This window comes from Argiope bruennichi, chromosome 9 (genome assembly GCF_947563725.1).
Source record: "Argiope bruennichi chromosome 9, qqArgBrue1.1, whole genome shotgun sequence".
NCBI classification, from domain to species: domain Eukaryota; kingdom Metazoa; phylum Arthropoda; class Arachnida; order Araneae; family Araneidae; genus Argiope; species Argiope bruennichi.
In genome coordinates, this window is record NC_079159.1 from 90,155,644 (window position 1) to 90,183,143 (window position 27,500).

At 28.9% G+C, this 27,500-nt stretch overlaps 1 protein-coding gene across 4 annotated transcripts in view; it reads left to right on the forward strand.

Moving 5' to 3' along the window:
- The window catches only part of LOC129984806 (uncharacterized), a 127,330-nt gene that overhangs the window by 75,165 nt on the left and 24,665 nt on the right, over positions 1-27,500 (forward strand). For all 4 annotated transcript variants that reach the window (XM_056094766.1, XM_056094765.1, XM_056094767.1 and 1 more), the window contains exons 3-19: positions 6,463-6,593; positions 8,773-8,899; positions 9,946-10,074; positions 18,351-18,446; positions 18,569-18,705; positions 19,116-19,320; positions 20,832-20,943; positions 21,031-21,185; positions 22,330-22,452; positions 23,072-23,247; positions 23,677-23,827; positions 24,034-24,168; positions 24,250-24,410; positions 25,413-25,505; positions 25,604-25,775; positions 25,860-25,961; positions 26,377-26,562. In XM_056094766.1, coding sequence (XP_055950741.1) covers positions 6,463-6,593; positions 8,773-8,899; positions 9,946-10,074; positions 18,351-18,446; positions 18,569-18,705; positions 19,116-19,320; positions 20,832-20,943; positions 21,031-21,185; positions 22,330-22,452; positions 23,072-23,247; positions 23,677-23,827; positions 24,034-24,168; positions 24,250-24,410; positions 25,413-25,505; positions 25,604-25,775; positions 25,860-25,961; positions 26,377-26,562 — 2,391 coding nt within the window. The remainder of the gene's footprint in view (positions 1-6,462; positions 6,594-8,772; positions 8,900-9,945; positions 10,075-18,350; positions 18,447-18,568; positions 18,706-19,115; positions 19,321-20,831; positions 20,944-21,030; positions 21,186-22,329; positions 22,453-23,071; positions 23,248-23,676; positions 23,828-24,033; positions 24,169-24,249; positions 24,411-25,412; positions 25,506-25,603; positions 25,776-25,859; positions 25,962-26,376; positions 26,563-27,500) is intronic.

Sequence of the window (27,500 nt, forward strand, 5' to 3'; positions counted from 1 at the left end):
AGTGAGTGAAACAACATACAACGCAGGAAGTCAGTGAATTACGATTCATCAATTAAAGGCTACGAAGGTCAATTAGTTAATTCATCTTATAAGTATTCAGACACTTAAGAAATTTCTGTTGTAGTTGGAATTGAATTTAGGCAAACATATCAATTTTTTTATATGTAATCTGGATTTCATTTTCAATAAACGTAATTTTATTTAAAATTTTAATTCGTTTATATAAATATGAATGGGAAAGAAAGTACTACACGTGTTAGGATAAAATTGTAAAATAAACATATATTTATGTTTATATATGAATGACTTTTAACATATTATCCAGCTTATTTATTCAATAACAATTTTAGATATGCTACTTAAAAATGGTTCATTGGCATAATGAAACAGTGAAACAGGTACATTAGAAAAATTATTCGTCATAAAAGTACTAAAACATTTCGAATGTTTCTTTGTGAGATAAATTTTTATGTTGAATTATTTTTTGAAATGAGTTTTACTGGGCATTCAAAATAATTACTTGAATTTTACAGAAATATGAATAAAAAGGTATTTCCATAAAATTAGAATTTTTCCGAATATTTTCGCAAGCCATTGCATGTGTTAATGTCTTTGAAGAATATAACTAAAAGTTTTTATTGTTAAAAATTATTTTTCTTGATAAGTTACTCTTGATTATTCGGATAATGGAATTTGCCATTTTGTAAATCATTAAATAAACATAATTATTGGAAGAAATCGGTTGCATAATGAATTTTATCTTATTTTTATATCAAGCTGTATTATGAATTCGTATGCAAGTAGCTGCTGAATTAGCATCTAAATGTTAAAAATTTAACTATAAAGAAGAAACTTTTTACTTAAGTCTAAAATATATATTCTGCTATTTTATTATATTAAATAGAAGAGCATAACATCTGTATTGTTTCGTTTGTCTATTTATCATTTATCCATTAAAAATCAGTATGAAAATAATTTTATACATCTTAATTTTAGTTTATAGAACCCAAATATTTTTTTCCTTTTACCTTTGCTTTTCCATTGATTGTAAATAAAACAGAGCATCTCAACTTTTTTTTATTTGATATAATTCGATTAAACCGAGATGAGTAAAATTTAGTGATGATAATAATAATGATATCAAAGTAACTACTATATTCTCTGTTCGAATCAAACTATTTTTTTGATTTACTGACTCGAAAAATGGTTTATGGTATGAGAAAAGGATTAAATATAAAAATATCGAATCCAGCTTTAAATTTATATTGCATTCATTAGTTAAGTTTATCTTAATGAAAAAATAAAGAAATTTTCAAAATTTCACTTTTATTTTATGCTCGTATGTAATTCATTTTTCCCGTATCTTGCAAAATCAGAAAGAGTGAGCGTATTTTACATTTTATAGGAATTTTAATTGAAATACAAACTTTTTTTGTTAAATTGTAAGAAGTCTCAACAGAAACGTAGAGCTTTCATTGCAATCTAACGGAGTTCTTGGAGCTTTTTTCATATGCTTCATTTTTATAGTTAAAATTTAAATAAGTTTTTATTCACTATATTTTTAGCTTTACAATTTATATGAATTCAATTTATTTTTCTTACATTTACATCCGATATCCAGTTTTTAAAAAATTCTATTAAAGAATCCAATTTTCTCTGCATTCCCTTGGTTATTATAGGCTCAGCGTCTTTGCCAAGCGCCCAATAATCCCTGGGAAAAAACAGTTCAGAATAAGAGGATTACATTTCCTATACGTTCCTTAAATCGGCTCAGAAGACAACGAAAATTGGAATTAAATGGAATCGGAATTGTGTTCATTTTTTTTTTCTTACATTAAAAGCTTATAGCCTCAAATATTTTATGTATTTAATCAGACTTATAAATGCAAATGTTTACTATACAATGAATAATATATAATCTTCAAATTAATATTACCACTTTTTTTTTCTTTCTTTCTTTTGACACTGTGGATTTCTGGACTTTCGATTGGGTTTTTTTATTTAACACTTGACAGAAAAGACACTTCGTATCATTAATCGTTATGCCGGCTATTAATTTGATGTATATTGTGAATTAATATTTCTTAAATTAGATTAAAGTATCACTTAAAATTTGTGTGGTAATAGATCGTTTTTTATAATAAATAAAAAAAAAAACCAAACTCGAAGAAAATAGTTATCTTGGTTCAAATCTAGATTAAGAATTACAATCTATAACCTTTAAATATCTGGACAAATATTTTTAATTATATCCACACTGCCTTATCTTGATCTCTACTTATCTGCCACTTTCCTTATTTTACTCTCCGAAAACCCCGCATAACAGTTTTTATGTAACATCCATGCACTTCAGTGATCTATAGTTTTACTAAAAGTTTCAAAGTTGGTTTGAATAAGAAAATATATATATCAAAAATATCCTACTGAATAAATCATTATAAAATCAGATGTGCTTTGTTTTCAGAAAACGCATCAATTTCTCTTAAATAGGATTGTTCAAAAAGCATTTTTAAGGATTTATAGTTGCCAAACCAAGCTATTGAGAGCAATCATTCAAAAAACAAAGGATTTCATCTTCAATGCGCCATCGCTTTTCTCTTGCAGTTTTAAAATATGATATAAAATTTAAAGTTTAACTGCAAATTAACTAAATTAAAAGCCAATAGAATTCTGTGTTAATATATTTATTTATACTAGCATTTAGTATAAATATATTCATTTCAAATATATAATTATTTGTATATGTATATTCTAATCAAAATTTGCGTTGATAAAAACGCATCTCAAAACTCTTTATTAATTTAATTATTTTTATTAATTGATTTTAATTACTGGCTTAGTGGGAAAATTATTGGAAAATTAAGTATATCAATCTATAACGCAACGCAATGCAATCATTGTGCAAATGCACGCAATTTATAAAAATTCTACAAAAAAAATAGATCGATCTTAAATTGGAACAAAATGACAAATGCAAGAAGCATTTCCGTATTGATATAGATGTAATCTGACATTACCTAGTGATTTAGTTTCATTATTCAGTTTCTAAAAATAACTTCGGGTCTCACGAGCGAAATATTGCGGAAGAATGAGACATTTTTGAACGGGAGCCAAAATTTCCAAAGGATTAACTGCGCTTCCTGTTAATGAAATAAGATTATCAATCATCTTTGGCGATAAATTAAGAATCATCCGTTCTGTAATCGAGAATTCTTCGCCGTTAAGGATTAAAAAATGAATCGGTTCAAGAGCAATTTCCAAAATGAACGTTTTGAGATGAAACTGTTTTCGCAAAATGAAATTAAGGCAACTAAATTTTGTTCGAGTTCTTTTTATTTTTGTAATTTTTTTTTTCGGTTTTAAGAATTCTCGTTTTTGTTAAGAAATTTTCAAAAATTAATTATTGCATTTGGAAATTGTCAGCTGTGTAGAAGCTCAAATTGGTGGACTTATTGGGTGATCCAGAAGTCCACTAACGTTTGAAAATTCACCAATTCACGGAATAATGTAGGTAGAAATGTAAAAATTGATATACATGCTTGAGATGACATGGATTTTAATGAAACAAAAAAAAAAGCGAAATATGTGGGAAGATGGCGATTGCTTGTCTAACATGTTATGGACCTATGAAGCCCATTTCACACTCCGAGGGTCTGTCAACTCCCACAACTGCAGATTTGTCGTGGAAAGAAACCCCATTGCTTAACATTGTTTGTGTAATTACATGAAGTTGCAAGTCTGCTCCTATTGTCCAACCCTATTAGGGATGCTAAAAGATAACATCGGACGACAATTTCTCATCACACCTACAGATATGCTGTGCAGTACTATTTACAATATTATTCCTCGACTACAGATATTGTTGGCGGTCAATATATTGAGTATTTGCCATTAAAAACTTACTCTTTACTAAAAAAACAATTGTTATGCTTGATTATTGCTTTTGTTATATGAATTGCTCTTGTTATATGAAAAGCCACCTGTTGGCCATTTTTTGCACTTTTTTTAAATTTCAATAAAACTCCGTGTCATTTCAAGCATGTGTGTCAATTTTTCCTCTCTACCTATATTATTCCGTAAATTATCGAATTTTCAAATGTAACGAAATTTTGAATCACCCGGTAGTTTGTGATCCTAAGTAATGCACATTATGGAAGCCCTCTTTTAATAAACTGATAATTATGTTCACATTTCAATACATTTTTGAATTAATCAGCATGCTTTACTTCTGGTTAATTTTTTTTTATTTTATTAACCTTGTAAATGTTTTTATTTATTATAATGGGTGAACGGCAGTCATGTTTATATACAATTACTATATTTAAGTAGACGGTCGATTTTTTATAAATATGAAAACATAACAAAATCAACTTAATGAAACAGAAATAAACTTAATGGGTTATACTTGGCAAAATCTTAATATTTTAAATTGATAGAATGTGTACTTTTTATGAATTTATTCAGAAGCCAACTAGGCCAATAACATTTTTTCATAACTAGGCTAATTAATCCTAATGCATGCTTCTCCTCTCAGTTCAGGGGATTCTAGGCATTTGCCTAGTTGGAGACACGCATTGAATTAGTTCAACTTTACGTACAGTACATAGTTAATTTTCAATGAATACAGTTTACAATAATGACCTCAAAGTTCATAAAATATTGAAGGGTTCCCGATTGCATGATTATAACCAATTAAGTTTTTTGTTTGTTATTTGGATGTAGCTAAGCAATAAGGAACTAACTCGAAAACAACATTCTCTCATTTTAGTGCTGCGTTTCACTCAAGTTATTGATTGCAGTCTATGCAAGTTTACCGAGCAATTCGATATTTTAAAACTGCTAATATTATGTACTTATGCACAATGTTCGACGGAAAATTCAAAATCTATAAAGTGAAAATTTTTATCTGCATGATTATGTTCTTTTAGTAATTTAAAAAAAATGAACGTATTTTATTTTAAAGTGTTTATTTTTTTTCTATAGTGTTGATTGAAAAACTTATTTGACTATTCAAACCTTTATATTTCATGACTCTTTCACAAATGCAAATGATTATTGAATCACTTTTGAAATCTAACTTCTATAAACTAAATTTTTAAAATTCAACATTGCATATGACTGAGGTACTGTGAAAAGAACATCGATAAAATTTTAACCCAAGAATATACCAACTATTGAACATCGTTAGAATTCAGTCAGTTTGGCAAAACAATTTTAAAAAGTTTGAAATGAGCATTTATATCTCAAAATTAATTTTTAAATCGGATATTTAATTGTAGCTGTTTTATTTCAGAAATACATAAAGAGTTGAAGCCTAGACTTAATTTAAAACCGACATACACATATAAAAATAAATTGTCCAATGACAGAATTTTTTTTTCTTCTACTTTCTCGATATAAAAATAAATTTTAATTATGTACAAAAGAAGTTGAAATCTTAATGCAGTAGGATAGGATAATCAGTGTTGTGTGATTAAATCTTATTTCCAGAAAAAATCCTTTATTGCAAAGGCAATCACAATCTTTGCCTGCATGTTGGGTAGTGAGGTTACGTATTATTGGACATCTCCAGACTTGTGTGGTTTAGAAATAAGGAGAATAAAATGCAGGCTTGCATATCTTTCCATTATTTTTCGCTTAAGATTCTTTGATTTGAAAAATTTGTGTTTTTAAGAAATTATATATTTGATCTGACTCGGAATCAATTGCTGTTTTTTCTTTTGAGGTATTTGAATTGAAAATTTCTAAATTATCAAAATATTACAGAAGGAAAGCAAATGCATCTGATAAGTAACCTTAGAATGCATGACTTTTTTTTTACAAAATTTTTTTCGTTAAATTTTTAATGCGCCATATGGCTTTATTATGAATTGAACAATATCTCAGTGACACAAATCACATTATAATAATTCTTTAATGAAAATAGAAGTCCCTTTATACCAATATATGATAATATACCAGTAAGAAAAAAAATGTTAGCATTTTTAATGGTTGAACTATTCATACAACAGCCATCTTGGTATTTTTTCAGGCTTCCAGATAAAATCTGATTCTTTAATCACTATTGCATTATATCGGTCTTTTCTATAAATATTTCTCAAAAGATTTCCAATCAGTCATTGTTGCCCTTTGGAACAGCCATGTGAAGCTTATAAATGGAAATAAAAATTTGTAGCCAAATGGCTACACGATACACCGTAGATTTAATTTACCTTGATTGTATCTGTTCGATGTTTGTCATTTCTCTGTGCTTTCTCAATGGAGTCACGAAATTTTGCACTGATTTGTTAAAAAAACCCATAAATTTTATGTTGATTCATTACTGCAGATAAACACTGTACTGATACCGCATTACCATATAAATTTTAAAGCGTAACACTCTTTAAAATTTATCTGTTATTGATAACTTGATTAAAAGCATCGGTGTGGATTATCATTATAGATATGCTCTATTTCTTGCAGCTTATAGCTGATGCAGCCACCATTTCTAAACGCATGGAACATCGCGGAGCCTGTGCCTGTGACAACAGCACCGGAGATGGGGCAGGAGTCATGGCTGCCATACCCCATTCTTTCTATGCCCAGGTGCTCAAGTAAGTGTTCTCCTTATTTTTATGTAAGCTCTGCATGTTTCTATGTATCTAAAACTATATTAAATAATTTCTCTTTAATTTGTTGATAAGAATGATGTGGAAAAGACTATTGATACTCTTATTTTGAATATAATCTTTTCTTTTATATTCGAAAAGGCCATTAGTCATGTTGCATCAGCATTTGGCATTGACAAAATACTATAAATAAAATTTCTTTAATTTCCAAAATGCTGGAACATCAGCTTTTTCCTATTTTGAAACCTTCCATTTCAGATTTCAAGTGACATTAAATTAACAATTTGTTCCTTTAAAGCACAGAATACATTATTTTTCACTTATCAAAATCTTATTGTCTTAGTAATTAATACTTACTGTCAGAAAATTATAATTTAATGCATAAGTAATAATTTCTTCAATAAAATAATTTCTACATTAAAATTCAGATTATATTCGTTTACTTGATATATTAATTTACTTTATCACCGCCGACGTCCTGGCATAGGGATAACGCATCTTCCCCGTGATCTGAGCTTCCCGGGTTCGAGTCCCGGTTCGGACATGGTTGTTCTTCTGTGTGCTATCTGTAAGGGGTGTGAATGTCACCCCCCCCCATAAAAAAGGATTGTGTAAGCGAATGAGTGACGCATGAAGTAGCTAAGTCATACTCTTGGCCCTAGTTGGCGCTACTGAAAAAACAGAAGACGCTCACTCGGCATAAATCGCCGACGGATAATTGTCGGCTGGCTTATAAAGTGTCATAAGTCACAACACTTTATCACCAAAATGTTTCCACAACTATTCAACTATTGTTTTTAATATTTTCCCGTTATTTCTAGATTTAACGATGAATTTATCTTGATTGGATAATTTATTTTCTACTCTTTCCATTAAATAAGATTTCTTTTTAAATTTCATTAAAAAAAATTTAATGCAAACAACTTGCCTACTCATTTCAATCAACTGCAACAGAATATTTAACTCAAATTCTGCTTTGCGTAAATCTACATACCTTTTTTATTAGAAAAAGTATGTGGAGTAAAAAGTATCTTCAACTGAAATATATTCATAACGAAAAGAAATAAATTCACTGTAAATTTCCAAGAGAAAAAGAGCAAAAAAAAGCTTGGAACAGTTCTTGAAATTTACGTTTCCTTTTTTCTTTGCCGTAACTTTCCTCAAATACATCGGAAACATTCATCCTTTATTTTTTAAAATAGCTTTGTTTAAGATTGCAGCAAAAAGAGAACAGCGCTTGGAAATCGACCATTTTACGTAAACAAAATATTTTTATTCAATATTCAAAAACCACAGAAACGTGCTTTGAGGTAAATGTTTGAAATTTCTGGGTAGTGTTTCTATTTCAATAAAAATTACAGAAAATTTTTTTTATTTAGTAACTGAAATTATTTAAGTGGCTTGAATAAATTTGAGGGCTTAATACTTAACTAGTTTCTTTCAGTAGAACTTTAAAACTTCAGAAAAGGTCCTTTTTGCCAGATACATTTGTCGAAAGAAATGCGAAAAAAATAAGCAAATAAGTTTTTATATAAGGTAATGGTTAGTAAGTTGCACAAAAACTAAATGTCGAAATATTGAGTGAATAATAGTTAATAATTTTCTTTTAACAAATGTCATATGTTGCATCATACTGATTCACCATAATGTTTTTTTCCTATTCGACAGCGTTCAGTAAAACTAGCTATCAATCATAGTGCTCGAAACATTCTTTATGGAAATGAAAAGATACCTATCTCTGATCTCTAAGTTGTTTTAATAGCATTTTGAAAATTTCTGCTTTAATGATATTTATTAAAGCGTAGTATACTATAAAATGCTTACTATAAAAATATTCAGTCTTAAGACTGAAACTAGATGCAATATTTAGTATATCCTGACTTCTTAAAAATATTTAATCAGTTGTTAAAAAAAAATTACAAAAATTTATTTCAAGTTAGGCCTAAAAGAATTTTATGTGACTGCGAATACCTATTAAACTATTGAAACAACTAATATCGCACAGTGGTTGCGTCTATTAAAATATTTTGCATCCTTTGATAACGGAAATTTTATATTTGTTATAAAAATAATATTCAAAAGCTTATAATGTTTTTCATTTGTCAGTTTATGACTCTGAAGAATATACTGTTGAACTTAACCAAAATACATTGTGTGATTTCAGAGAAGAACTGGGTGTAACTCTTCCTCCCAAAGGCCAGTACGCGACAGGCATCATTTTTATGGACAAATCAACCTCCAGTGCAGCTGAAAAGCACTTCGAGCAATTAGCCAAAGAGCTTCACTTGGAGGTAAAGTCCGATATTACTTAAGTTTTTTTAAAAAAATTTACTACTATAATTATTTAATCTTGATTTTTTTTTTCTTGTGCGTTTTTGTATTATCAAAATATAAGTTTTTTTCTGATGAGAAAACAAAACACAAATTAAAAAAAACATTAACTTTTTTTAAAAAATTTATAATCTGGTTTTTCGACCTTTTTTTTTCGCTGTATGATGGAAGCCCCTGAGCTTTGATTTCATTTTTTAAGCCTAATATGTTGACTTAGAATAACATGGGACGATAGATATTGTCTGCCGTCTGATGAAAGTCAAAATTAGCCTTAAATCTTTACAAATAAATTCAGTAAATTTATAATTGCAATAAATATTAATTTATTGTGAAAGGCGATGTGAATTTTACAAGTCCTACGGACCGGCTCCTCAGATATGAGGACGAAAAACTTCCGACATAGTGGTGAGTTCTCGCTACCCAGGTTGGTACAGAAATGGTGTGGAGTCGACTACCTCCTACCGAAAGTGGGACATGCTTCCTACAGGAAGGGTTGTACGGTGACCAGTGATGGTCGCTATTATCCAATCTTAGTTCTAGTTATTGATGTCGTGGCGGTCCGGTCATTCAGATTTTAATGTATATCTCAGAGTTGGTTGGTGTAGTCAATGTACTATTATACAAAACTTATGAAAATTATTTACATAATTTCAAGATATTTGCTTGTGGCACTACTAGTGTTTTCTCAAATTATTCAAATTTTCCTGAAATAACTAAAAAGGTATTGCCGATCATATTTTTTGTTAGTTGGAAGAAAATTTTAGATGCCACGCTTTCGATTCAAACAGAATGTAAGACTTTTAACCATTAAATTTAAATTCGAAATAAACGCGTTTATACATTGTTGTAAACTTATAATATGCATTACTAATTTAAATGCAAAATTGGTTTCATAATATCAATTGAGAAATATGATACTAGTAATCTACTCAAGTAAAATAAATGATTATACTTTAAGTTGAAATGCGATAAAATAAATTCAATCTTGAATGCATTTCTCTTTCAGGTTCTTTGCTGGAGAGACGTACCAGTCAACAGCTCAATTCTCGGAATTGTAGCCAAAACCAATGAACCCCTTATGAGGCAAGTCTTCGTCGTCGCACCGCAAATGGATCAAGACACATTCCGCAGAGAAGTAAGTCTTCCTTTTTTGTTGAAGTGATTCGACTTTCTAATTTCAAGAACCTTTCTCATTTTCTGCTATTAATGGCGGCTCATCAATTAAAAAAATTAGTAGTGCTACAAAATAAATTAATAAAGCCTGCTTTACCAATAAATAGTCTAAGCTTTTCAATATCAAAGCCAACTATGAAGTTTTTTGGCATTTCAGAAGTATTAAATAACCAATATATAATAAATTTCCTGTATTTTATCAATAGAAAATTATATAAATATTAAAATAATTCAATATATACGAATACAAGATCACCCCACGCACTCGTTACGCATACAGTTGCTATTTAGTTAGTGAAGAAAATTTATAAACGTATCAGGAAAAAATTAATTCAACACCTTATGTCAACCATTCCTGCTTTAAAATGAGAGGTAAATGTTCAGAATTATTTCAAAAATTTTTTAAGATAATGCTATTAATATTTTGGATGCAGAAATATTTATCAAATAATTGAAATCTATTCAATAGTGCCTTACCCCCCCCCCCTCCTCCATACACACACAATAATCAGAAATGATATTCAGACTAAAAACGAGCGAAAAATCACTTAAAATACAAAATATTAAAAAACTTGAACTTTAAAATTTAATGTAGCAAGTTTTGAAGTGCATTTAGTAACTATTAAGTTAAACAATGCGCCGAAAAGTTGAATTACTTGCAAATGTACTCAACTAATTATTATTTATATTTTCCTCCTAAACATTACGCTAGTTTTAAACATTATTTATATTTTGATTTTGAAAATAGATTGGAATACATTTGCTGAGAAATGGATTGTTAAATATTTGTATGCATCGTTATAATCTTTAATAATGAAGGTGTGTGTGTTTCTTCACTCTTATAAGGCAGATCACCGAGCTTTGAGCTATAGAATCTAGCAAGCACATTAAGAATATATTTAGGGGGATAGCAAATGTCCACGTAGGAGCATTTTTTTTTGAAATTTTAATTGAAATGTGAGATTAAAAAAATTTTGAGTTTTGGGTTAAATTCAAAACTTTTAGAACAAAAGTAATTTTTATCCCGTTTTCAAATCCTAAATTCTTTTCGATGATACCAATTTAGTTGCCTTACAGTTTATTTTTAAAAATATTAAATATTTTGCAATACATATATTATTATAGAGAAACTCAAATCGTTTTCCTTCTATTGTTAAAAGCTAAGGAATGGAAATTTTGTTCACATTTTCATTTCCTTTAGTAATATCGCAATTTTTGCTTTCCAATTTTATTTTATTCAGTTTTTTGCAGAATCTATAAAGTAACCTATTAAAATATTAAGTACGCCACAAAATAAATCCAGTATATTGAGCGATTACACTTACTATTGTTTAATTAATTTTTTAATCAGCATGTTTCAATCCTATTGACTTGTTGCTAATGCTCGAATAGTTTAAATAAATTTTACCCTTCGAATTAATATTATAATCAAAAATGTATGAGGAATAAGAAAGGGAATTTATGGTACTGAGTGAAACTACGAGCATCTGATTATTAAATAATACAAATAGTTGCAATTTTCAAGTAATTTTACTTCCGTTAAGTTCATGCGCACTGAGAATAAGTGTAAAAGTATTGAACTAATATCTAAAAGAATTTAATGAAATACAGCCAAAATTTCAGGCGAACCAGTTGGTCGCCAAAAACTGCGTTAGTATTAAATAATATGACCATTTTTTTCCATTTGTAATATTAAATAATATATAGAATAATTCTAATTTACTTGAAATTATATTTTTTTAGTGCTTGTAATAACTACCGATTCAACGATGTAATCAATAGTATAATATTTTTCTTTGAAATCCTGTGTATTATTTCTGATGTAAAAATTTTTCTCAGTTGATATAATATCTGCAGTGGTAAATAAAGAATCATTGGAATCACAGGGAATATTTAACCATCTTCTCCCTCCCTCAGCAAATCACTCTTAATCAAGCAAACCGCATTATCGAGCAACGTATGATGTGAAAATGAAGCGTCGTAGTGACTTTTTTTATTTAAATACCGGCCATTATTTGCTAAAGTTTGAACAACAAAAATGTGCTCATTAAATTAAAAAAAAAAAAAAATAGGGCTAACAATTTTTTTTTAAAATTTGAAACTTGATAAAACACGAGATTTTACATTGTTTCAAAAGGAAGTTTTTCTTCTTGATAACTGAAATATGTCCATGACCATAAAACCTTCTCTTTACTATGAAAATTGTTTGTACATATGTTGCAATTGCCTTCACTTCCATGATATAGTTAATCTGATAAGAAATGCCGACAGCTGCTGGACGAGTTTCATAAAACTCTTGTTAGCAGCTATAAATAGTGCATCCGCCGTAAAACAAATGATCACGGTTCCATTATAATCTTCGTTTCAACAGAATCTTGATTCTCCCCCCCCCCTCCTGCCAACGAGAAAATAATTGCTCTGATATAAATATAACTCAGTAGTGACGTCATATGTAATAGTTACGTAAGCTGTCCAAATATCGATTGCATTGAGTGTATCCATTACTCGAGAAACTAATTTCCGAAAGCAAATCCGGAAGAAGTTCGGCACATTCAGTACTTGCTGGTAATCAAAATTTTCTCCAGGGCGTATCAGGAAACACCCTGCTCGTGATTTAAGCACATTTCCATAATGCTTGCTACGCACATTTCATGCTTGCATCCATTAGCTTCCCGTTTTCCCAAAAAATGCATTAGGATGGATTAAGTAGCTTTTAAACTGGCCTTAAGATATAAAGCCTTAAGATACATTAAGATATAAAGCTTAATTATTTGTATTTACATTTTTTTAAAATGTTTGCCTTTTAAAAATTTATTGAGAGTAGGCTGTAACGCCAGGGTCCCGTTGAATCCTTTAATTTTCCTTAGGCATTGAAAATTTCGGGGCCCCTTTTTCTCCTACCCGTATTTCAAAGTTAAATATATTTCATTTTATTTAATCTATATAATCAATTTTAAGTTATAAATTGTGGCAAATTGAAACAATAAAACATTAAATTGCGAATCACTTTCAAGAAATTTATTTTAATACATCGCATATATATATATATATATATATATATATATATATATATATATAATATGGGGAATTAACTCTTTACACTCGGAAAAGTAATTCGATACAAAAATGTTCACCTAATACAAGGGCTTGATTATTGTTCCAAAAAAATGAATATATATAATTGTTTCAAGTTGAATTTGCTCGAAAAGTTCATTTACTTTTTTTCCATTCTGTAGACATTTAAAAAAAATCAAAACTGAAAAATAAAATGTCAAAATGATGCACCGTTTTGAATGGTGATCATGAGTCACCTCTCGAGTGCAAAGGGTTAAATTTTAAAGTTTTGCACAAAATATTAAAACAATTTTTGCACAAAATATTAAAACAATTTTTGCACAAAATAGTAAAACAATTTTTTAATAGTAGCTAAATTCTATTTAATTGTAGGACATTTTTTTTTAAATTGTACAGCAACATTTTTTTTAAAAAAAAGAATTGCTGAGTAATGTAATATAAAATTCACGAAAGTTAATTAGAAATGTTATTAAAATGATGTTTCAAAATTTAACTTACTTTTAATTTAAATAAACTGGAATTCATGTCCTTTGTAAATTCAATAAAAACACAACGTTAAATTGCTCTGAAAATACGTACTGGGAAAAAAATCGAGGCTCCGTGGTTGTTAGGCAGTTGCCTATTTAATAATCCAATTTTGTGTTAGAGATCTTTTCGCTTTTTCATTTATACAGAAAAAATTTTTTCCTTGGATTAACTATTATATGTCTTCATTTTTAGAACAAATGCTTCTCGCCTCTATAATGTTATGTTGTCATTTGATTTGATTAAGGAAATTACATTGCCGACAACTTTTATTGGAGCTGAATTTGCTAGAAGTTCAAAACAAATTTCTTTAAACAACGATTGTTTCTTTTTTAAGGGCTCATTATTTTTTTTTTTTTTTGTACAATCTTTATAATGGATACTATGGGAAAATACTTATATCATCGAACACAGCACAACGCCTTAATTGTAAATTTTTCGACATTAACATTTTAAATTTGGATTGCTAAATGCATTGTCACCGTGACGACTACTTGGGTGCAAAATTTCATGACTGTTAGCGCGATAGATTTGTCTGGACATCACACGCACATATTTTTATTTTGCGAGTAGAGATTCATCCGAATAAATAAAAGCGAATTCAATTGTGATTTTTCTATTCGTGATGCAAAAGTGTGTAGAATATATAGAATATTCTTATTTTGCATTTTCTATGCGACATTCATTCGCATGAAATTGTGTTTAACTGTATAGCCTTTCTGCCAATTTTGAAAATATTAAATGTCCGTTATTTTTATGTCCTTTTGATTTATTCAAGCTTTTTCCCCCATTTGACGTTTTTAAAAAATAGGCTGACGTCTAATTACAAGTTGCTTCTTAGTGTGAAAGTTTTATTAAATCTTCATTGAAAGTTTTATATTCATTCGCATTGCCCTTGTAGAATGTATCTTACAAATTTTTCAAAAGTTTTGAAGTCTTTTAAAATGCTCAAAGTAAGATGAAACTGTTTAGCATCGATTATTTCTTTTTAATTAAATCGGTTCTTCGAGTAGGTGTTTACTGGCATGGAGAAAAATATAATATCCATCAATTCAACAAGTCTGTAAAAGCCAAATCGCTTTGAATAATACAGGATCCAAAAACTGCGTATCTTTCATTCACTCCTAAAACTTTTGAATGAACCGGTGACGATCCGCCTATCGATCGATCACCCTCTTCTTTCCCTGAACCATGAAGAGATCTTTGATGTTGCTTTAATGGAAAATGCGCATCCTCCTCCCACATTGGTTACAGTCCAAGGAAGGGAACATCGCATAAAACTGGAGTCAAGGTCAGAAAGAGGACATTCATAGACGACGTCGAAAGCGCAGATTTTAAGGGAGCTATTATTCCGCCTCCTTTCTTCTCATTTTTCTTGATCTCGTAAATTGTCTTTTACCCATTTAGGGTGAGGGAGGTTCCGCTTTCTCTGTCGGAACGCCACCTTTTATCGATTTTTTTGGAGAAAAGGTGAGAAAAACTGATACTTTTGTTGTACCTCGAGAAAGAGCTGTTGTCTGAACTCTTGTACATATTCAAACCACACTTTTTTTTGAGAAATTTACATAGTTTGCGCTTTAAATTACAACGCAGTTTTTTCAGATAGATTTTTCGATCTAATCTGTGTGGTTTTCATTTTGTTTCTGCATCAGGAAAAAATTTTTATATTGATAAAGTATTCCTTTAATTGTTTTTTTTTGTTTGTTTTAATTTATCAATTGTCAAACAAAACATTCGTTGAAAAAGGTTTGAATATCGGTATGAAATGTTTACTATAATTTTTAATTCAAAATTTGTGCGTTTTCTCTTTAAATACATTGTTATAACAGAACCATATAGAAAGCATTTTTCAAGCATTTATGAATACAATTTACCATTCTTTTGAGAAAAGAGACAAAAAGAGAGACAAAATTATAAAATTATTCTTAAGATATTAATCATATTTAAGAGAAGCAAGATTATACGATACAAGCAGCCATTATACGATAATTACTCAAATTATACAGCCATAACTCAAATTATACAAGCAACCGTCGATTATATGTTGTTAAAAACTTGCTGCGAGTATGCCATCTGACAATTTAGAATGCAATTTCTTTCAGGGGGCGCTGGAAAAGAAACACCCATTGGATGTCCTTTTTTTTAAAAAAATGCCTAATAACATTTTCTCAATATCTTCACTGTATTATCCAGCATTCAAAATAACGATCATAGATATTATATAAATCATGTACTAATAGGTTCCAGTTTAGTTAACCGTAAAGACTCGTTTCCAATCCTCTTAGTAGTAATAAAACCTATAAAAAAAACTTAAACAATGCGAAGGTGTCTCCAAAGAATGCTGAAAACGTTATTTTCTCCTTTCGTGATGTGTTGGTGCTGGAAAAATAGAGCAAATAAGCGAAGATTTCATCTCTTGTATGATTACTGTTGTCGGTGATCAAAGTTAAAAGGGCTAGAAAATATAGCTAAACACTCGTTATTACATCGCCAATTTCTTTCTGTAAAAGTAAGGTGGATTTAAATCTTGATTACACTGAAGAGTAATAATGAAGCTATATTAATATGCGATACATTCATTTTAAATTTCTATAATTATTTGAAAAGACTAAAAAATAGGAATTTAATGAAATCGTTCTGTCACATTTTACTACGGGAACAAATTAAGTGTGCATAATGCAAAGTAAAAATTTTCTTTCGGAATTAGAAGAGTCCAAAGTAATCAACTTTTCATTGTAATTTTATCATTGCCGAAAACTATGACGGAGTAATGAAATTAATTTGAATTTCATTATAACAATCTATGCTTTTATACAAACTGTATATCAAACTAAATTCTGTAATTGGAATAACAAAAGTATCACTAAAAAACTTTAGTTTTTGAATTTTAAGACAGCATGAATGTTTTTATGCTAAAATATTTTCAAGAGATATGGTTGAAAAAACACCATAAACTTCTAATTTAATCATTGAAATTTATTTGTAAACTCTGAAATATTGACTACTACCTTACTCTTATTTCTTAAATGTACCAATTTCCTTTAAGATTGGAATTAGATATAGATTTCTGCAAAATAGACAAATTTCATACATATACATCAACTGTATATCTGTTTTTGTCGTGTGACTATTTTTAAGCCAAATTTTTGCGCAGTAGCTTCTGAGGGTAAAGACCCCTGAGCACCCGAGGGCAGAAGTCTGACTTCTAGCTCAATGAAGATAGCGCGCGCACACACACACACTCGCTTGCACAATTCCTTTTTACAGGGGGGCTCATTCACCCACCTCACAGCGAGAATACAAGGAAGAGAACAACCATGCCCGAACCAGGACTCGAACCCGGAACGCCTAGGTCACGGCGAAGACGCGCTACCCCTAGGCCAGGACGTCGGCTAAATTCATATCTGTAAATCGAGAGATAAAGGAAAGCATCTTCAACACACACTTTAACTAGACACACTTTTTCCAAGCTATGTGTTGATATTTCCAAATTGCATTTATTTTTCCTTAAAAATCTTTATTAATTGCAACTGTATACCTATGTTGTACTAGCATTCAGTAATACACAAACCGAAACTAACTTCAAATTACTAAAAAACGTTGGATCATCAGATTCTTTTGACTCGTAAAATAAGATAGGATCTTTTATCACAAGTGAACACGTTTAAATTAAGGGTAAATAATATCTTAATTACTTCAAAGATACTTACTCTTTTAAATACTCGCATTTTGTATAACGAACACTCTTTATTCACATTATTTACAAGTAAGAATTAGAAGTTGTAGTTGTTCTTTTAGGAGAAGAAATTCCGGAATTGAGTTGTATACAATTTCGCTCGCGTACGCGACAACCTAAAATGGAACTGCGGGAAATTGAAAGCAGTTTTGTTTTCTCAACTGGGAAAATTTTTGTTTCGTAGCGATTCATTTCATTAGTAAAGGGATGTGGAGCGTTGTTACTGCATATTCACAAACATTTTAATTCGGGAGGAAAACATTTGGTTTACCCTTACTAGCAGTAATATAAAACACCAATGTTATTATTTATTCGTATTCCTATATTTCTTTTATTCTTTTTTATTCTATTTATTGCTACCGGTAAAAATTTTACGATATACTGATTTCTTAATGTTTTGAATTTATCTTTTCGAAAATGCTAATTTTATTAAAATTTCCCAGAATCAGCATTGTTCAGAATCTACAATTTTTAAAAATAAAAAAAATACAAAATATGAGTGCAATTAAATTGTTGTTGCACCTTATTTTTTATAATTTTTCTTTGGTTTCTTTTCTTTTAAAATAATACTTTGGTGTACGGAATTCTTTATTTTCAAATTTCATTTTAATTTATTTTAGGTTTTACTTACATTTATTTTTAAAATTCAAAATAATCTTCCATGTAATTTTGCTTTGAAAACTTTAAAACTGAGGAGTCCTTCCGCAGAAGAATATATTGACGAGTTGCAACTATTTTATTCCAATTTACATCTATAATTTATACAAAATGTGAGTAAATTCTAATTGATTTGTGGTTGGTTGAATGAATAATTTTTCTGTGACGAATATTTTCAATCTTCTACTTTTTAGAAACTTGGGAAAATTTTATAATGCAACTTTTTCTCTTTCTGTTTATACTAGGTTTTTGTTTTACGAAAATATGCTACACATAAAATTCCTACAGAGGATCTTCGCTTTTACATATGCAATTTATCACCAAGCACTATTGTATATAAAGTAAGCTCATCTTTTTATGAATTTTTTTATAGTTGATATTTCCAAATTGTATGTGTGTGTTAATAAAATAATTATAGTCTAGTTGTAAAATGATATTCCATACATCTTCTCATTCCTTTTAGGGTCAGCTAACATCAACTCAATTATGGAATTATTTTGCTGACCTGCAGAACTCGGCATTTAAAACTCACTTGGCATTAGTCCATGCTCGATTTTCAACAAATACTTTTCCCAGTTGGGAAAGAGCTCATCCTATGAGGTATGTTATATGTAGACTCTGTGTACTAATGCTGCAGATATAATCATAATTTTATTTGTAATTCTTTTAAGAATGCTAAAAATTGTCAAAATATATATAAATAATATTCGGATGAATAGTTTTTAATGAAATACACATATGTATAATATGTTCAAAGTCGTGTAATTAGATTCCTGCATTTTAAATTTTGTTTTGTAACATGACATTAAACAAATGGAGGGGGGAAGGCCAACATGTTTTATTGGTTCATACTTATCATATCATAAAAAAATAGGGATATTATGAAAGTTTAGGTTTATTGTTAGTATATTTTTTATGTAGTGGCTAAAAACAGAATTTATTGATGCTGTAAATCATCATAAAATGTTTATTAAATAATTTATACAAACGGACTATTTTTCATTCTTCAGAATACTAGCTCATAATGGTGAAATTAATACCTTGAGAGGAAATATTAATCTGATGCGAGCCAGAGAAGGTGTTATGGAAAGTCACCTATTCAAGGAAGAGCTCCATAAACTCTACCCTGTTGTGGAACCTAACTTATCTGACTCTGGTTGTGCTGATAATGTTCTCGAGTTTCTGGTTATGGCTGGTCAAAGATCTTTACCAGAAGTAAGTAAAGCTCACTTTACTTTGTTTTTTAGTCAAAATATTTCAAATAGATTTATATAAATTTTTATTCATGATATGAACTTGGAGACTAAATATAATATTCAATGTTCTTAAATTTTAAAATTGCTTTTTATTGAACTTTTAATTGCAATCTAAAAATGATGGATTCAATTTTTATTCTCCATATTATGAATGTCTTTAGATAATCATGGACAAATATTAATGTGACCTTTCATTATATGATCACTAGTTTAAATAGATATTGATAGAATTTTAACTTTATTAGGAAATATGTTACATATTTAAACTTTTTTAAGAACCATTTTAATTTAAACACTCAAATAGTTCATTGACACCACTACATATCACTAATAGCTTGTAACTCCATTTCAAAAGCTAAATTCCATTAACTTTTTGTGCAGGTTTGGTATATATAAAATTGGATGCGCTAGATCTTGTTTGCTATAAATGTTAATTTTTTACTAATTGATACATATATTCTGGAAATACAAGAATATTTTGTCATGCATTTGCTGCTGTTGCAATTAATTAGGCTGAATTGAATAAACAAAGATTTGGACCTAATTGCAGATAAAATTTTCTTTGTCTAATCTATATATACTCTGATGATTGGTTAAAACAATCAATATATGTTAAAAAATGCTATCTGTTGTGTTAAATTTATAAAGATATTATAAGTATAAAAAATAAATCTCTCTGTATTCTGAGCCTTTCAAGTAAGTGATTCGTTTTGCCATCGAAAATCTCATACTACTAACTGCATAAATGTGAATTTTTTTTTTATATAATTGAGTTTTTAAGACAACTTTTTATATTTTTCAAAAAAATATTGAAAGATGCGAAAGATCTCTCTAAAACTATGGAGTGATTCAAAATAGAGCAAGAATTTTTATAATGCTATTATCTTTTAAAATTCATTAATTGTAAATTAATCTTTAATTTAAATATCTCTTGATGTGATATATTATATTGAATTATGTTTTTTATTGAATATATATCTTTTATTGAATTATGTTCTTTATAACAAATAAAACTTTATAACAATTCCATTTAATTTTTCTGAGATCATAACTGCAATTTCTATTCTATTAGGTCAACTTCTTAAGTAATTAATAGAATTTATATCTTTGATAACATTTGCCTTTTTAAACTTATCAAAGGTTTAGATACTTTTTGTCTACCATTTCTCTTTAAAATGGTTACCTATTGGAAACTCCTTTATCTTCTTATTAATGCTGTTATATAATTTTTCTTCATCTTTTGAACTTACTTCACCTGATTTATTTTGCATGAAATTCGAAATGAAAAGTCTTTTATTTTAGTTTGGCTATTTTAAGAGCCGAGAACAGTAATTATTGAAATGAATTTTAAAATATTGCACAAGTGTTAATGTATTTTGCCATTTCTCTTCTATTATTAATTTTAGAATCATTCTACCTATCAGTTGTTCAGAGTATGCATATTAGTAAAACACCATTTTGATCTTATAGGCTGTTATGACAATGGTTCCAGAAGCTTGGCAAGATGATGATCTTATGCATCCAGATAAAAGAGCATTTTATAGATGGAGTGGTTGTGTAATGGAACCATGGGATGGACCAGGTAAAATAAAAATAAGATTTTTCTCATTTGTTTGTACTATTGTAATTTTTCATTTATTACTATACTAATTTCATTTTCTTATTTAAGCTTTATTGACATTCACCGATGGCAGTCTTATTGGTGCTATATTAGACAGAAATGGCCTAAGGCCATCAAGATATTACTTAACTCGTGATAACCATATGATCATGGCCAGTGAAGTAGGAGTCTTGGACCTGGAAGCTCAAAACATAGCTCAAAAGGTTAGTTAGCTCTCTTGAATTTTGTAAAATCAGCAATTCATTTTTTTTTCAGCCTGAAAATGACTTGGATTTTTATTATTTTTTTAGCTTGATTTTCTTTTAATATTTTTTATTTGAATAGCTGTTTTAGCTATAAGCTCGTAGCTGTAGCTTTAGCTCGTATACTTGAAATGTTTTTCATGTAATAAAAATACTAAGTAAATTATAAAATATTTAAAATTAGCAAACTGAATTACTGAAATATTTATACTGTAGAAAGAATATAGCAAATAATATGTATAACTTTTGAATAAAAGGTATTGCATCAATCATCAAATCATAAATATGATAAAGATTTTGATGCTAATAATGAAAAGTAGCACTGTGTTTTATAAAAATATATGGTGAATTTTTTTTTCTTATATATTAACATATTTTTCTTTAAAAGACATTTCAAATAAATATGAAACTGGTTTCCTTTTTGCTTCATGTGTGGAAATGCTATGTATTGATTTAAAATAAGTTTTATTGTATGAATTTGTCTAAAAATTTCCTGTTGAATGTTTATTATTCTATTATATTGTTTTAAAATGTATCAATCAAAATATCATTTACAATGACTAAATGGTATCATTTGTGTCAAGGTGCATTTATCAATGTTTGTGCTTTGAAACTTAAATTATACTCGTCACCAACTGAATCTTTTAATTTTTAGCATATACCTACTTTAATAAGTGATCTTGTTAAGAGTTTTTTAAAACAAATTTGTATTAATAGCCTATGCATTAAATATTAAATTTAGTCCATTGCATTATTAAAATTTCAATTCTGAAAAAATTTAATTGCATTTAAAATTTTCTTTCCTTGCCCATTTTGTTTGGAGAAAATGTTTCTCTTTCCACCGTTCATTTAATTGAAGTTTACTTGTTCCTTATATATAGATACAGATCAGTTCTTTTATGAAGTAGATTAATATTGATACCATTATATCAAATTGTTTTTATATAATTATATAAGATTTTACATAATTTTAGAAGAACAGTTTTTAAAGCTTTTTTATAAACATTTATTTTAAATATATATTGATATTTTGCAAATTTATATTTGTTTCTCATTAAATATGGATTTTAAATTTGAATTAAATCTGCATTTTGTGTAATTTTAGGGACGTTTGAGACCTGGTCGTATGTTGTTGGTTGACACAGAAAAACAAACTTTTATCAAAGATGAAGAATTAAAATTGCAAATTGCTAGACAGCGACCTTTGGAAAAATGGTTAAATGAAATGGTATGCGTTAATTTTACCATATTTGTTTTCCCTTAATATCATTTTTGTGATCACATTATTTTATATACATATAAATCATTTTATAGTCTGTCAAGTAACTTCCAGAAACAAAATTTGTCAATGCTGAAACCATGCAGATAAATTAAGATTGTTTTTAAAAAATGTTATTTTGTTTGAAATTTTAATAATAAAATATAAGGTGGCAGTGTTTCAACCTAGTTCATAATTAACAGTATTTCTTATCCACAAATTAATGAGAAGATTCCAGCATTTTTTCTATATATTGAACATTTTATTTTCTGTTATTAAATATGTTTGGTTAAAAAAAAAAACTTAGCAATTGTAACTTAATATTGAGGATATGGAGAGAGGCAGGTCACCAGATATCATCTATGAAGCATTGTACAAAAGAGAGCATTCATTTATTCACTTTGACACATGTTCTTTAATACGACTTGGCATTTTAATTTCTTTCTGTCTTGTCTTTAGGAAACTGATGAAATACACATTAAAGTATGTTTGATAATTCATTCCCATGATAATTTATTTTGTGTCCAAAATAATCTTCATTATTCTTTCGAAACTTTTAATCATTTTCTAATTTTTTTTTCTCTGTTAGTTTACTTTGGAGGATCTTCATACTGCTGGGTTTGCTGCAGGTCATCATAGTGCTCATCCTAAACTTGACCAAAGCAAACGAACTACAAGTCAAGCGGTCGAAGACAGACGCTTAGCACTTTTTGCTTATACAATTGAAACCATAAACATGCTTATTGTACCAATGGTTGACACCAAGTTAGTATAATTTTCTATTAAGTACTTAAAGAATTTTATTTAATATAATGTTAATGATCTAAATGAATTCTATTGGTTTTAAAAATGACAGCAATTGAAAAAAAAACTTTTCAATGTTATATTTAATTGTTTACCTATATTTAAAAACACTTATTTTTGATAACAGTAAATTTTTCTGGCATAGTAATAGAATAGTAAATTTATTTTTATTCTGTATTCCAGTAGACATAATATTTTTATTCTATTTATACTGTCATAAAGAAGAGGAAAAAATCTGATTATTTTTAGTTGGTTGGTTATTTCTTGTATTTAATTCCCTCCCTTTCCACTGCAACAAACTAGTAGCTATGTTCAGATATTTTATGGAATTTAGTTTATTTCTTTGCTACTATCTGAAGATTTGTTTTTAATTTCAATATATTATTTTAGGAAAGAGGCGCTTGGTTCGATGGGTAATGATGCACCTTTAGCCTGCCTTTCACAATATCAACCACTCATTTATGATTATTTCAAACAGCTTTTTGCGCAGGTTACCAATCCACCTATTGATCCTTTCAGAGAAAGGATTGTCATGTCATTGGTAAGATATTTCTATAATTCTTTTAACCTGATATTTTTGACTGGGGTTTTTCTGAGTATTTTCTAAGTATTTTTAATATAAAGAGCTATGCTTGTAAATTGAACAAAAATCAAGATATGAAATTTCTTAAGAAAAAGTTTTTCCTACATTGTCATTTTTAGTTAAATTTTAATCTGTGTTTTTGTCTGAAAACTCTTCTCTTATAGGCTTGTCCAATTGGTCCAGCAGCCAATATTTTGGAACCTAGCGCTCAGCAGTGCTGCCGCTTATACCTAGAACAGCCTATTTTATCACTTAAAGATATGGAGGCTCTTAAGGCTACTACTTACAGAGGCTGGAAAGTAAGCTTCATTTTAAAATTATCATTTTTTTAATTGAAAGTTTTCAATTCTATAATTAAATCATGTTATCTGATTTTATAGACTAAAGTAATTGACATAGTTTATCCAGTCCACGAAGCTGCTGATGGCTTATTACCAGCTCTCAAGAAGATTCGTGAAGAAGCTTGCAGTGCAGCAGAAAATGGATATTCTCTTGTAATACTGTCCGACAGAAAGGCTGGCCGTGATTATATACCTGTCAGGTAAAATTGAATTTTTGCTAATTTGCATTATAAAAAAATCTTATTTGATGATTTGATTGGAAATTTAAATTGTTCTTGAAGTATTTATTTTTAATCATAAATTTCTTTGTATGAAAGCTATTTTATATATATGTGTATATTCCTAGAGGTAAACTGTGATGAACTGTGTGATTTCAGTGCATTAATTTTAAAATTGAACTAAAAATCTTGATGTGGCAACTGTGTAATATCCACTTGAACCACAAAGCAGTTTAACCAATCTGGAGTTTTAAATATTTAAACATGCTCTTTGATTTATTTATCTGTCAATTATCAATCATTGTTAACTTTGCAAAATAAATGAAATTTTTGAGAATTATACTTAACAATAACACAAAGCAATTCGAAGCATGAAAAGCTCTGGAGAAATCAGCTGAGCCTTTATTCTGGATGATGACCACTAAATCTCATATGCTACAAGGATTCGTTAGATATTATGCATTTTTGTGACAAAAATTATCAAGAGTTTCATATCATTTTAGAATTATGATTTGAGACAGCCTGAACATCAGGGTAAGAATTACTAATAAAAAATGTCAATTATTTAGGAATGTGTTTATTTCCACTGAAGTTTTTTTTAGTCTAATAAAAGTATTTATTTCCTTTAAATGAAAAGTAAAGTAGTAGACAAACAATACAGTCGACAAGCTGCCCAAATAGCAAATTATAAAAATTCATGACGTAGTATTACAAAAACTCATTTGTAATTATTCAATAATTAAATAAAAAATATCTCGGTGTAAAGTCTTTGTGTTAAATTCATTATATCAAAAATTGAAAAAACATTGTTGAGTAGTATTTAAAACATGGACAGAATATTTGATATTATTTATTAGATGTTTTCTTCCATCATTCTTATAGAAACCAACTTCTTGCAAATTTCTCACCATTTTGGGAAAAAAACTTGTTCATCTGTTAGTAATTTTAATTTATTTGTATAACTTTTCTTCCTTTGTATTTTAGCGGTTTACTGGCTTTGGGTGCTACTCATCATTATTTGATCAATAAACTACAGAGAATGAAAGTGGGTCTAATATTGGAAACTGGTGAAGCGAGGTATGTTGAAAAATACCATAATATATTAAGGATACCAAGGCACATTAAAGTACCAAGTTACTTTTTTTTTTATAAAATTATTTACTATTAAATTTTAGGGAAGTTCATCATATGTGTGTGCTTCTTGGTTATGGTGCTGATGCCATCTGTCCATATTTAGTATTTGAAAGTATGGCAGAGCTACAAGGTGAAGGGGTTATTAGTGAAAGTCTTACTGAAGACCAGATATTTAAGAATTATGTGGAAGCAATGGAACGTGGTATCGCTAAAGTAAGTATTGCTTATTTAATTGTTCAAGACTTAACTAGTAACTTATAGCTAATACTAGAAATTAAATGTTGCTGTTATTTGCAGGTCATGGCAAAAATGGGAATATCAACACTTCAGAGTTACAAAGGAGCTCAAATATTTGAAGCTGTTGGTTTAAGTAATGAAGTTGTTGATTTTTGTTTTAAGGTATGACATTTATGGCATAGCGGAAATACTTTTTTTGTAATGTTTAAAGAAAATTTCTTTTTACTATAATACATAATCCTCCTGATAAATATACATTTTCTTGTTGCTACTTTCTCCTTAAGGTTTAATATTACATATGAATTATTAAGTTTGAAATTGAGATTTCCTCAACTTCAATTATGGAAATAAACTTTAAAAAACATATTTAAAAAATTCAATTATGTAATTAAATTTAATTTTTATTATATGTAACTGCATGAGAATAATGCATATGTCTTATGTTATATATATGAAGCTAGATTATTCTTTTCATCCATAACTAAATTGAAATAATTTGTAAAGTGATTTCATTTAATTACATAGTGAAATTCTTTGCATATACTATGCTATATGTATTTTATAAATGCTATTTTAGAACACAGCCTCTAGAATTGGCGGTGTAACATTTCGTGTTCTTGCTGAAGAAAACCTTGAGCGTTATCGCATCGCTTATAGTGACAGGGACTGTGATAATTTAGTTCTTCGAAATCCTGGGAACTATCATTGGAGAAATGGTGGAGAGAAACACATTAATGACCCAGTAGCCATTGCAAATTTGCAAGTAAGTCTTTTTTTTTTTTCCCCCAATGTTGCTTTTTATTTTGAGCTGTTATTCTACAGGGGTGTTTGTGCTCCGGGGAAACCCCGGAATTCCGGGGATTTTGAACTTTGATCCCAGGAAATTCCGGGGATCGTCGTTCAAAAGGAAGTAGGAATAATAATGAATTATTTATTTTGATCTGGGTAATTTTGTTTGCTTTTAAAGCAGAAAACGCAAGGTCAGTGTGTGTGGTGAAAACTTTTCCTTTCTTTCTCCAAAGGCAGTGATAATGCGTGAAAAGGGGGGAAAAACTTCTTTTTTGTTCTTTCCTTATTGCGAGTTATGACTCATTCCCCCGGTTCTCGGACATTCTCTTCTGGATTCTTTTCGGCAAGTAGGCGCGGCAGAAAAAAAAGGGGGAGACTTCGTTCGACCAGATGTGCGATAACGTGACTCTGGGTTCAAAGGTCTTATCTCTACTGGCGTGGCGCCAATAAGTAGAGAAGGGGGATTTTTCGCCGTATCAGCTATTTGTCATTGATCGCTTCGCAACTTTTTTTTCTCCGCTGTGTAAAATTTTCGTTTCATTTATTGATGCACGTGTAAATTTTTCGTTTCGCTTATTGAAATATTTTTTTATTTATGTACGCAAGAGAATTTCATTTAGAAATTTCAGCATATGAAACAGAAATTACCCCTTAAAAATTCATATCTAATTAGTTTTACAGCATTAGATCCAGAGCTAAGAGGTAAAACCAGTACAATATTAGCTTTTGAAAAATTATCATCTTTTATGTCCCATATTTTTAGTGATAATGAAAAGTCAAAAGTAGAAGCTGAAATAAGGTTATACCAGAGTGATATTGATATCACCAAAGAAATGCTCTACACATCTGATGAAAGTGGAAATCAAGTCAAGTGTACAATTGATAAATATTGGTCTAAAGTTTTTAATTTAA